Source organism: Pelodiscus sinensis, chromosome 5 (assembly GCF_052426305.1).
Source record: "Pelodiscus sinensis isolate ZL-2025 chromosome 5, ASM5242630v1, whole genome shotgun sequence".
Classification (NCBI taxonomy): domain Eukaryota; kingdom Metazoa; phylum Chordata; order Testudines; family Trionychidae; genus Pelodiscus; species Pelodiscus sinensis.
Window position 1 is genome coordinate 97,498,666 of NC_143056.1, and position 13,227 is coordinate 97,511,892.

The window sequence follows — 13,227 nt, forward strand, 5'->3', positions numbered from 1 at the left end:
CTATCAGGAATTCTTAGCTCTGTAGCTGAAAAATTCATCACTGGTCATAGATTATTTTTAAAATGGTGTGATATAGCACACATTGTCCAGCTATACCGAACAAAGGACAGGAGGCACTTGACATGGATTTAATCAGGCTGCAACTTTATTATTAGATGTTTGTGATTACTTGGCATATAAAAGTGTACAGTGCAGGCAAAACCAAGTTTATTCAAATTACTATCTGGGGCTTACAATAAGCCCCCTCCCATCCTTTTTCTATCTAGGTCCTGCAGCCAATGCATGCCTTGTACTTTACCATCCACCTCCTCTTAGGAGGCTTAACATGGCTATAAGAAAGGTGTTTGGCCTCCTGCTGTACCAATCAGAGGATTCTCTAATCCTTCCCCCTGTTCCATTCCTTTTACCATCACCTCCTTTTAAGTCTTGTATTAGGCCATTTATCTGGTCATTTCCCTATGGACATGCACTGGACATCTGCCCCACACTTGCAAAATAAGTTGCAACATAATGCCTAACTATCTTTTCTCCTCACCAGAAAAGGTCCACCCTGATATTCTCTGTGGGAAATGCAAAATAACCTCACTCCACTAAAGCCAATATGGTGGTGAGAGAAAAATTCCATCCCAGCCCTTCTCCTCCCCCCCCAAAAAGGAAAAACTTATGCAATAGCCACAGCAGATCCTAATCAAACTTGATATTCATACCTATAGGGTAGGGAGGGTGGATGTTGCTTTGCTTGATCCATGGTGAAAGACCTCCCCACCAGGTTAGCACTTTTAAAGCCTTCTATACCTTATATTTCCTGGGGTGAGTCAACACTGCAAAGCTGATCACCACTCACCTTTTTTACAGCAATTTCTGACCTCCTTTACCCCCTCTGCTACCTTCCTTCGGCAAGACCAATGTTCTCCCCACCCCTGTTTAACAGTACAGTGTGGTCATTTGTATTGGACTCAGTTCTGGTAACCAACAGTTATAATTGCTTCACGGGGGTAGCCAAGTTAGCCTGTAACTGAAAAAATTTAAAAAACTACAAATAGTCTAGTAGCACCTTAAAGACTAACAAAACATGTAGATAGTATCATGAGCCTTCATGGGCACAACCCACTTCTTCAGATGAATGGAGTATTAAAGGTCCAGTATGAGTGAGCCACTTAAACATAAGGCCCATAAGACTCATTTTTTGATGAGCGATGACACTATTACTTCTTGATGCAGTTCTAAGGATTTCTATTCTCCTCAGCGCATTATGTAAAATACAGTAGAAAAGAAGGTCTGAACCAGTGACCTCCTAAAGATCAGTAGAAATTAATACTAAACTAATAAAACAGCTCTCAACTTTCATACATTTCTATGGAATTAAGAGCTCTGTGAAGAACACAGACTGCAAAATGAAGCAAACAGCACACTCAAGCAATTTTACCAGAGATTTTAGAACCTTTTCTGAAATACTGTATAATCTGCTCAATATTGCAAATTCTCTCTCCTGGAAGCAGAGCATTTATTAAAATCAGAGAACATTAATAAAGGTTAACCTTTGAACTAGGGTTAACTACAATCTTTATTATGGATCATGAAACTCAACAACTGTGTGTTTGCCTTGGCAAAGGAAAACAAAAGCCAGCCGCTTAGAAAGAATATGAATGAGATAGTTCAGAAGTACAGGTACACGTGGGTATGATGGACAAGTGTGTCACAGATTTGGAGCCACTCTGCAAGATATTTTGAATGCTTGAGAGTCAACGATAAAATAAGGCAAATGGAAAATCTTGTTTAGAAAATGAAATGAACCAGAAGGAAATAGTGCTTAAGGGAAGGAAGGGTAGTTTATGTAAAAAATACAGTGTAGAGGTTGAAAAGGATTTTTAAGGGACTGTAAAATCTGTTCCTTACTGACCTCGTGGGATGAGTTATATCATATGATAAAAGGCAAACTTCATGAAGAAAACAGCACTTTTGCATTGATTCTAAGAAAACAGACAAGAAATATATTATTTCTAAAACCCAGGGATTTAAATGCAATTACGGTACAAACACAATGCATGGAATGTAAAGTAAAGCCTTCCAGGGTGACTCATATGAAACAAAAGCGGCTGGGTTTTTGGTAGTGAAGATGATAATGAAATATAGTAATGAAGTACAATGCAATCTGGAAAAAATAGGATATAGAAAAGTCAGCATTTTTGCCTGACAATGGGGAAACAGATATCGGGTCATCTGCAGTCTTCAAAAGAGAAGAAAAATACAATAAAAATCCTTAATGATTTATTGACAAAATGTTATGGACTTTTCCCACCAAACGAAGAACTGAGAACTCCAGGAGTTCACAACTGGTGAAGATATTTTAGCATTTTTGCCAGATTTTTCTGCTAGGGCAAGTCTATATGACCAAATTAAGTCAACATACATTAGGTCAATTTATAGCCACTGTAGTAATGAAACTGTTTTTGCATGTCCACACTATGCTCCTTGTGTTAGTAGTGCACATCCTTATCAGGAGCACTAACACCAACTTAACTGCCAATGTAAGGCATTTGGGGTGTAGCTTCTAAAAAGAAACAACAGTCAGTATAAGCACACAGTGTCTATACTCACAATGCATGAACTACATTAACCTAAGCACCATGCCTCTTGTAGAGGTGGAGCTATTAAGTTGGCATAATGGGTGAATTACATTGGTAGTAGCTGCATTTTCGTGTAGACACAGAGTTAGGTGAATCAGTGTAGGCTGCCTTATGTCTACCTAATTCTATATTGCATTCCATGGCCTATTGTTGTTAGTGCACATCCTACAGTACTACAATCATTTGTTTAATTTTGCCACAAGTAATGATAGCAGAACAAAAGAATTATCTCATCAGCAATAGATGTTTAAAAAAAATGTTGGAAACAAAGCTTTAAACATGACTGAAATTTGGAGAGGAAAAATTCATTATTCAGATCCTTAAATACCAAAAAAGACTTTCTTAAAAGAGCTTAACAGTATATTTGGGGGGAGGGAGGGTAGATGTGTGTGTGTGTGTGAGAAAGAGAGAGAAAAAGAGAGAAGAGTATGAGTTGAGTTGGTGTACTAATGCACACATGTGCTTGACTGCATCCCCTCCTATTTTTAGTAACAGTTATAGCTCTGAGTCCCAAAGCAAATGGCACACACTATCCAAAAGCGTGGTCTGCATACGGAGACTGAATGATGGAGAGCACGCAGTTTGCTATGTTTAAATTATGTGTCTGTATTTTTACTCAAACAAAACTAATCTAACAGCTGCTGTGTACTTTTGTTTACATGCTATATGTCAAATCTTATTGTCCCTAAGGTACTTATGAGAGTTGTTTTAGCAGTCATTTTCTTAAATACTGATGCCTATCCGAATTTGGATTTTTCCACCATTGAACAGAATGACAAGCACACGATTGCTGTACTTAGAGCAATCTTTCACAGCTGCTTTGCTTTTTCAGTGATCCCATTAAATTGACGGCATATGCCTGTGGGGTCTCCACTGTTACCATACTGCTGAACAAGATGTTGATTTGTACAAAACAATCTAATAGAATTTGGCTTTAATGTTTTTGTGGTAACATTGTGTAGGTTATTCTTTATTTTAAACTGAGGAAAATATAATTTATTATCTTGTCTGCCTGTGTCTTGCTGCACAACTGGCTATGTTAATTGTTTAGATATGGGTGCACTCCATTCTAAAACTCAATGGTTAGCAGGCATGAAAACTATGAAGTCCCCTTAGTTTCTAAAATGCAGCATGAGTCATGTCTTTTCTTAAACTGAATGAAGTAGCTGTGCATTAAATATGCTGGCACATCTTCTGCTTGAGCAAGTGGACCGAAATGGTGTGAATTGTTAATGCCTTGCTGCTTTGGTTCACGGCTTGTGATTGATCATTTGTAACTATATCTACTCCTTGTTCCATGAAATCAAGTATGGAGTAATGGGTTCATCAGATTTTTGGGTTAAATTGAGAGTGAAGAGGTACTGTGTGGGGAAATAAGAGTTGCCATGTTCGGGGCTGGCCTTGTAACAGCATGGAATCTAAAGGCGATATTCAAAACCACTTCACTCATCATACGCTTACTGATTCTGAATAGGGTCCATTTGCAGGGGACATTTTGGTAGTTTTCCAATACACTTTATGCCTCATTCTACTTCCACCATCCTGCACTTTTTTAAAAATAGCAGAGGGTATAACAGGTCAATGTACAAAATTAATGTATTTAAATAACTTGCTATATAAAAGTAAAAATAGTCTAGGTCTGAAATATCCATCCTCCTCTCATGTTAGTAACTGGTGGTACCACCAAAATATTAAGTAATTCCAAATTAGTCAGAACTCAAGAAAGTGCTACTTTTAGGTATTCGGTAGTATAAAATACTTTTTAAAATGTCTGTTATAATGAATTAATCTTCAAGGCACAAAAAAGAGCTACACAAGCCCTCAATTGGTTTCTCATTCCATTCACATACACTAGTGACATTTTGCTAGACACTACAACATGACTTGTAACCTTGCACACAGGCAGCAAATGGGACAGTGTAAATAAAACCCACGAACAACCAAGTGACAACAGAAGAGAAGCGACTGTGACTCTCTACTAACCTTCCTACAATGCTCACCACTTTTATTTGTTAAAAAAGCCTCCCTACACTTTTTATGTCATTTAATCATCCCTAATTACTTTTATCATATCAATTCAAAGTTAACACAATCACCAGCTTCACTAGTTTTAAAGTATAAGTAAAGGCTACCTAATATAGCACGTGCTGGTTTACCTTTGAATAAATGAATCACTATAATGTCTGATAATTTTTTCAGCTGTTCTTGTGAATGCATAAAAAAGTTAAAGACATGAAATTCAAGCACCAGAAATTACACATATACAATTATTACAGTTAAATTTTTTCACTTAAAAGTTGAGGTATTAAAAAGAATGAAAAGCAAAATACTTTTGCATTGTATTCATAACTCAATCTAATAATATCTGCACTCATTTTTTAAAGTGGCATTCTGTTTACAGTCCTCTCTTGTCCAAATTTCCCATATATAATTACTGTAAATGGAGTTAAGTGGAGTGTATTGCATATATGATGTATGATGAAATACATAGATATTCTGCCTACTATCTATATAAGATTTACACATCTTTTATTTGTTTAACATTTATTCTACTTGAAAACTATTATACAAACTCAGAGCAGCTAAAACCTGTAAAAGTTTTGATTTTCTTGAATGTTTCAAACCTGGCCAGCTGCATTGACTTGTCTGGCAGCCTATATTGAAAGTAATTTTGACTGAGGAAGAAGCTACCTTTTTCAGTCCTTATATTAAAAGTGCTGTCTTCCTTTTTTATCCAATAAAAGACTTAATGCATTTTTAGTACTGAATTAACCTCCAGTGGGTCAAAATTTTGATTCAGGCAAAGGCTCTAATGTTCAGATGCTTGTCTGAAGATACTCTAAACTAAGTAAACGCATTACCTACCCTCCCTTTAAGCCTACCATTGTGTCTCCTTGCCAGCAGCTGCAGCACTCTTTGCAGGAAACCACACCCATGCTAGTCTTTGGAGGAAACTCTATAGATATCCCCAAATAAAAATAGGCTTTGGGAATGTAAGTGGAGGAGACTAAGGAAAGATTTGTGCCTTTCTTTCCTTTCCATCACTGAATGAAGCTCTGCATTCCTTCCCCTGGAGGCATTGGGATAAATATGGAGCTCACTTCTGGATAATTTAGTTATTTCACTTTCCCTGTTGAATTGTTCTAGACTACACAGCATTCTTAGAACACCTGTTTTATGTACAATTATTTGCTTTCTGGGAGCAATGTACCCCACAAAACACTTCTTGCTCTAAGTGAGCAGCAACAGCAGTAAAATAAGGTTCTGTCAAAACTAAGTAGTGTGTAGTGCAGCATCATTGATCAGTCAAAACTCTGTGAAACTCAAACCCCAAAAATACTGAGACAACAGAAAATAATGTTGCCAGGCATTTTAAGGTTACAATGTAAACCATGAGAGCAGACACTACTAACAATTTAATATTCTTTCTTTCTTTCTTTCTTTCTTTCTTTCTTTCTTTCTTTCTTTCTTTCTTTCTTTCTTTCTTTCTTTCTTTCTTTCTTTCCATCAAACAAAAATAGGGTCTTAGAATGTCAAACCTAGTCTTTAAAAATTCATAAAACATCTAATCAGACTTTGAATTTAACTCATCCAATAAAAGTTCTCATTTTCCTTTCCTGAAGGTGGCACTGTTGTTAGTAATGTGTATATTGTGAATTCCAGCATTCTTAAATACATAATTGAAAAAGGAAGAAAACCTAAAAGTTCAGATTCTACCAATCATAGGCCAAACTGGTGTATCAGGTATGAGTGTGAGTTCAGATTACAATTTTTTAATTTTTTTATCTTTCTTTTTAACAATATATGTAGTATATAACATTTTTGGTGTCTCATCTAAAACAAAGCTTTAAAATGTCTTTTATAGATGCTGTCCTCTTTATGTTTTATTGCTACATATTCTACTGATAATTTATTGTCATACCAAATAGACCTAATTTCTACATTTCATTGTACATTGAGTCATTTAGGCCTTTTGAAAGTGTAAAAGACTACCTTCCTGATTTAGTTACATTTTCCACCTGCTTTGAGTAGTGGAAAATCAGACCCAATCATTTTTCAGTGCATCAGCAATATACAAGACTCCAATGCAAAATCTTTTGTAGATCATCTATGTCAATTTAAAAGAAAAAAATAATGTCAGAAGATTTCGCTGTAGAGAAAAGTCATCACATAATGCCTTATTAAAAAAAACCCCACATAAATAAGGTAGAAAGGAGAATCTTCCCCAAAACATGCAAAAGAATCAGGGTCAACCTTCAAAGCTATGGAACTCAGTAGACTTTCATCATATTAGCAACCTAATTTCATATGTATCAAACCTCTCAAAACATACCACATAGAAGGAAATGTACTCAGGTACAATAGCAGCCAACCTCTTGATGTTATTAGATACAGTACTGTGTAATCCTCCATTCCCAACTCTGCCAAGTTTATACACATTGCAGCTGAGGGTGGAAACGGTGGTTCTCAGCCACTTTCCTGCACACCCAAACTTGAGAACAGCCAAGTGCTGAAATGGACTCTGTTGGAACTCACATCCAGACCTATTGTGTCTGCTGCACCCCAGCCAAGAATCTGCCAGAACAGTGTGAGCTCTGTCCCATTCTTCCCCTCTCTGCTCCAGGTACACCCTCTACACAGAACAGGGAGCTGAGGGAGTTGTGGAGCTGGCTATACTCACTTTATATAACCAAAGGATACCCCTGTATAAAGGCAATTTGCAGGGTAATCCTCAGCTGCACATCAGGTCAGTTTTCCAGATGCTCAATGCAGCTGACAGGGACCGACGATTGAGCCCACAGAGTTATTTTTAAATGTAAATGTTGCTGTATGTCCTAGATTTTTTTAGACATTTAAACAGTCATCAGACCTCTATTTCCACTTTACTGTACCACCCAATGCTGCTCTGCATTAGCTATCAAGCTGTCCAGAGCCACTGTGAGTTGGCAATGTACCCTATAGAGAGACTTTTTCCTCAACCATGCTGAATTAGATAAGGGTCCTATAGACATCAACACTGTTTGAGTTATAACAGCTAAGAATATATGTGGATCTACAGACATTAGGTTCCTTAAAATTTTTAATGTCATTATTTTAGATGAAAACTAAACAGATTAATAAGACAAATGAAGGATCCAATTGATATAATGAACTAAGTTTCTATAAGGTATACTGTACTGTACTGGAATTTACTACAGATAAATACTCACATATCAAAAATACATTATACTGCATACAACAACTTTTATTGCGCTGTTGTTGTTTGAGAAGGGCTGATAATACTGCAGTGAAATTCCAAGTGCATAAATGGGACAATATTACTATTTTGATACAAAATATATTTTAGCATTTTTCTTTGTTCTTTTAAAGATATTATTTCGAAATATAATAAAATGTAAATATAACACTGGAATTTTCAATATGTTGCTGTCCCATGGCACAGGCATGCTTTTGTGTTGCCGTTGGCAGCCACTATCTCATAATCCAGGGAAATGAATAAGAGATAAAAGCCTAAAGAAGTCAACATAAATGCTTCTATTGACCTCAGTGGGCTTTGGTACAGTGCCAATAAAAACACTGAAGCAAGGATGGGTTCCAGTTTTACAGGAAAATGCCAATGAACTAATGTGTCAAAACACTTTTCACTAGACCACTAAGCCATCTCTTCTGCCTAGTAAAGTATCCAAATTTTACCATTCCTTTTCCCCATACGAAATGGCTTGTTAAACCAGAATTTTCTTTGCAAGGCAGAAGAAAAGCGGGTTAAGAATTTAACTTTTAAATATAACTACAAATCAATGCTATATTATAACTAGAAACAGAATTAGAAATCTTATAAATTCCATTATTTGTTTATGAAGTCATCACATTGCCAGGAGTTAGGATGATATGCTCAAAAGGAAACAGATAGAATTCTAAATGTATGTTAAAAGAACATTAAAATGAGAGGTTAATTCACTCAAAAGTCAGAAAATGCCAGAGTTCAATTTGCACATTCAACCTTAGCTTATGCTTCTTATATGTGTGCATTGCAAAAGACTATTTAATTACTTATTCACATATTGTTTGTCAAATAATGCAGGTATTAAAGCAAATCTGGAAGCAATCCCTATATTTAGGTTGCCTTTTCTTTGAGAAGGCCCAACACATAAATTGTTTGCAGCAAACTTTTGATAAGCAGGCAGGGGCAATGACATTGGACTTTTCTTTGTCCCATGACATTCCCATTTCTGATATTCATAATTTTTAAGGACAGAGAGGGCTTTCAACATCTAGACTGATATACACTGTTCAGACTGCCACTTTTTTTCTCTTGCTTGCATTCCTCATGGCAAAATAATAATTTAATATAAATATTCTGAGGTTGGGTTGATGATGCTGACAAAGTTAAATTAGGGGAGTAGCTATCCTTGAAGAGTGCTAGAGGAAAAAGAAAGTGGCTGGCTTCTTTATTCTGAAGGAATAACATTTTCCCAGGATCAAATGCAATCCTCTGGGAGCATTACATGGGGCATGAACCTCTCCTCTCTATATTTCCTGAGGGCAGAGATAGAGAACACTAAACCAGGCTCCTTCAATATTAGTTATCTGAGGCTGTGTCCAGACTCCATGCCTCCGTCGACGGAGGCATGTAGATTAGCCAGCTCGGAAGAGGGAAATGAAGCCGCGATTAAAATAATCGCGGCTTCATTTAAATTTAAATGGCTGCCCCGATCTGCCGATCAGCTGTTTGTCGGCAGATCGGGAGAGTCTGGACGCGATGCCCCGACAAAGAAGCCTTTCTTCATCGACACAGGTAAGCCTCGTGAAACCAGGTTTACCTGTGTCGATGAAGAAAGGCTTCTTTGTCGGGGCATCGCGTCCAGACTCTCCCGATCTGCCGACAAACAGCTGATCGGCAGATCGGGGCAGCCATTTAAATTTAAATGAAGCCGCGATTATTTTAATCGCGGCTTCATTTCCCTCTTCCGAGCTGGCTAATCTACATGCCTCCGTCGACGGAGGCATGGAGTCTGGACACAGCCTGAGGGTATGGCTACACAGCAGCATTATTTTGGAATAACTGACATTATTCCGAAATAACAGGGAATGTCTACATAGCAAGCCTTTATTTTGTCGAGCTGGAGGACTTCTTACTCTGATTCCTGTAACCTGCATTTCATGAGGAGTAAGGGAAGTCGAAGGAAGAGTATCAAAAACCGAATTAAGCTACTTCGACTTAAGCTACACAATTGATGTAGCTGAAGTTTCATATCTTAATTCAACTTAAGCCCTGCTGTGTAGACATACCATCACATACCCAGCAGTTCTTCCCCACTCTGGGATAAGAGCCTTTTCCTAATGTCAGCTAACGTATATTGACCTGATCTCAAGTAGAAGCGGTCAGAGCCAAAATTCTGACGATTCAGGACTCAACCCATGAAGATGATGCATAATGGTAGGGGGGTGTTAAAGCTTCTTACAATCAAAATATTTTTTATCTTTTTCTTTCAAAAATATGAAAAAATGTATATTAAAATATTATTATTTAGGTTGCAAACACAATCATTTGTGTGTATCCCTGAATGTTATTTTAGCTTCTTTTTTAAAGTGATATTATGCAATCTGTATCTTCCTGAATCATTTAGACAGTGGTACTGAGCAATTCAGATTAATTCAGGAGACAAACAACTTTGTAGTGAGAGCAGGAGTTGAGGAGATTGCATGAGGTATAGACTGCCCTGCCTCATCCCTATCTCTGGGATGCCAGGAATCCCTAAGACTATGGCTATGCTATGAGTTTTGCAGCAAGAGTCTATGCCAATGAAGTACGGATTAGCATTTTCCCATGCTTCATTTGCATACTTTCTTTCATTCTGTTTTTGCGCTAGGGGTTTTTGCAGTATGGCACTGTCCCAGAGAGGCATAAGGATCATGCAGAAAAAGGGGGGTTTGTGCAAAATGGCCACAGCCACGCTGCCTGTTTTTGAGCAAAAACCTCTAGTGCAAAAACGGAACAAAAGAGAGTATGCAAATGAAGCATGAGAAAATATATAGGCTCTTTGCCGTAGCCTGAGTGTACATAGAAGGTAAGATTTTCTATCACTCCATTTTAATGCTGTCAAGTTAAGAGTTAATAACATATGAGAATCGTAATATTCTTATTAGTTACATATTTATTATTTCTCACTTCCACATCAAACATGCTTCATTTACTAATAAAATATGGTTTGCCAACTACCAGCCCTGTACTCCCAGCTTGGCATATGAAAACAAGTTGAGCTCTTTTTGGCCTGTAAATAATCATCTTTTCAAGCATCACTTTTAAAAACTGTAACTTTCATGTTCTCTTACTGTATTTTTCTGTATAATTAATATATTATGTACAGGCAGTCCCCGGGTTACATGGATCCGACTTACATCGGATCCCTACTTACAAACGGGGTGAGGCAACCCCACACTAGCTGCTTCCCCGCAGCATACCAGGGAGACACGAAGCTAGCGCCCCCCCCCCCCCCCAGCAGAGCAGGGAGACGCGGAACGGCTTCTCTCAGCAGACACCTCAGCTTGAGAATAAAGGACTGAGGGAAGTGAGGTGTGGGAGAATAAAACTGAGCTCTGGAGAAATGTTTGCCTAGAGTTTCCTCTCCAATATGTACCAGTTCCGACTTACATACAAATTCAACTTAAGAACAAACCTACAGTCCCTATCTTGTACGTAACCCGGGGACTGCCTGTATATGGAGTTGGTTCTGAACCCTCCTGAATGCTCATGCAAAGGAATTAGAGGACATAAAGAAACAGGGGAAACAGTTACCAACACCTACACATCATTCTAAGTATTAGAGCCACTGTTACCAGATCTTGTGATTTTATTGTAAGCAACTGCAGGCAGTTTACCTCAGGCAATAAATGTATTGCAGGCAATAGTTGAAGTTTTTCTTAAAGTGAATACAAAAGACTCTAAGCTTGCTTTCTTTAATAAACAGTTACAATCTTTCTGATTCCAGAGAAATATTTGAGAATATAAATTCTAAAGACCCAGAAATTAGAAGGCAAATAAAAAACAGATTTATTATTTTAAAACAATTTTTTTTTTAAATCTTATTATTTTTAAGTCAATCCCAGATTTTGGGGCTCTAGCTCGTGATTTTTAAGTGTTTGAGAGCATATTGACAGTACTGTATAGAGAATTAGTGTATATTACTTATTGCTCCTGGAGCTGGGGGGAAGGAAGCAGCCAGTTTTTTATTCTGGCTAGATTGTAAAACTGCACTTCAGCACATAGTGCTGTTGATACTCGTAACACTTCATAAACATATAGTTTGGAACAGTTCCTGGCCTAGGAATTTTCATATATATATTCTGTCTGCTAACAAACACATAGGGTGTGTCTAGACTACATGCCTCCTTCGACGGAGGCATGTAGATTAGCCAGATCGGAAGAGGGAAATGAAGCCGCGATTAAAATAATCGCGGCTTCATTTAAATTTAAATGGCTGCCCCGATCTGCCGATCAGCTGTTTGTCGGCAGATCGGGGCAGTCTGGACGCGACGCGCCGACAAAGAAGCCTTTCTTCATCGGCACAGGTAAGCCTCGTGAAACCAGGTTTACCTGTGCCGATGAAGAAAGGCTTCTTTGTCGGCGCATCGCGTCCAGACTGCCCCGATCTGCCGACAAACAGCTGATCGGCAGATCGGGGCAGCCATTTAAATTTAAATGAAGCCGCGATTATTTTAATCGCGGCTTCATTTCCCTCTTCCGATCTGGCTAATCTACATGCCTCCGTCGAAGGAGGCATGTAGTCTAGACACACCCATGGAGTGTGTCTAGACTACATGGTTTTGTTGACAAAAGTGGACTTCTGTTGACAAAACAATACCTGCCTCTACACTACCACCAAGTTCTGAAAACATAACGTTGAAAGAACTCAGCAGTTTTGTCAACGGTGGTAAACCTCATTCTATGAGGAATAACACCTTTTGTTGACAGAGTTCTGTCGACAGAAGGCGTTATTGCATCTACACTATCCTTTGCGTCTACACTCCCATGTTGACAAAGCGGCTTGCTTTGTCGACAGAACTGGATGTAGTCTAGACACTCTTTGTCGACAGAGGCTTTGTCGACAGTATCTGTCAACAAAGCCTCTGTCGACAAAAGTCTTTAGTCTAGACGTACCCATACATACACAGCAAATAAATCATGGAAACAAAATACTAAAGATCATGCCTATATATTTATTTACTAACATATTTTCAATTTGTGGTACAAGTCCATGCACTCTCATTGGAGATCAAAATATTGGTTAATTCCAGCCACCCTCTCTCTCTGAATTAATAATACTCCAAATACTCATGAATTTTGCACACACTTCTACTTACCATTGGTGAGATCTTCAATTTTTGCTCCATGAATGTTGTAAAGATACTTTGCTGGTGAAGTCAGATTCATTCTTATTGTGCAAGCATCTAAAAACTTCACAAAAACAAAACTGTCTCACTAAAGATGGTTCAAGACTAAATCCTATTTAATACAGTAAAACTGCAGATCAATCTTAAACTCTTACATACTCATATTTATACAAATTAAATAAAACTCATAAACTCATATTTATTCAAA

General features: G+C 37.8%; 1 protein-coding gene across 3 annotated transcripts in view; it reads right to left on the bottom strand.

Moving 5' to 3' along the window:
* Positions 1 to 13,227, bottom strand: part of DCDC1 (doublecortin domain containing 1) — a 605,588-nt gene that overhangs the window by 461,956 nt on the left and 130,405 nt on the right. For all 3 annotated transcript variants that reach the window (XM_025187660.3, XM_075927784.2, XM_075927782.2), the window contains one exon: positions 12,990 to 13,083. In XM_025187660.3, the coding sequence (XP_025043445.1) occupies positions 12,990 to 13,083 (94 nt within the window). The remainder of the gene's footprint in view (positions 1 to 12,989; positions 13,084 to 13,227) is intronic.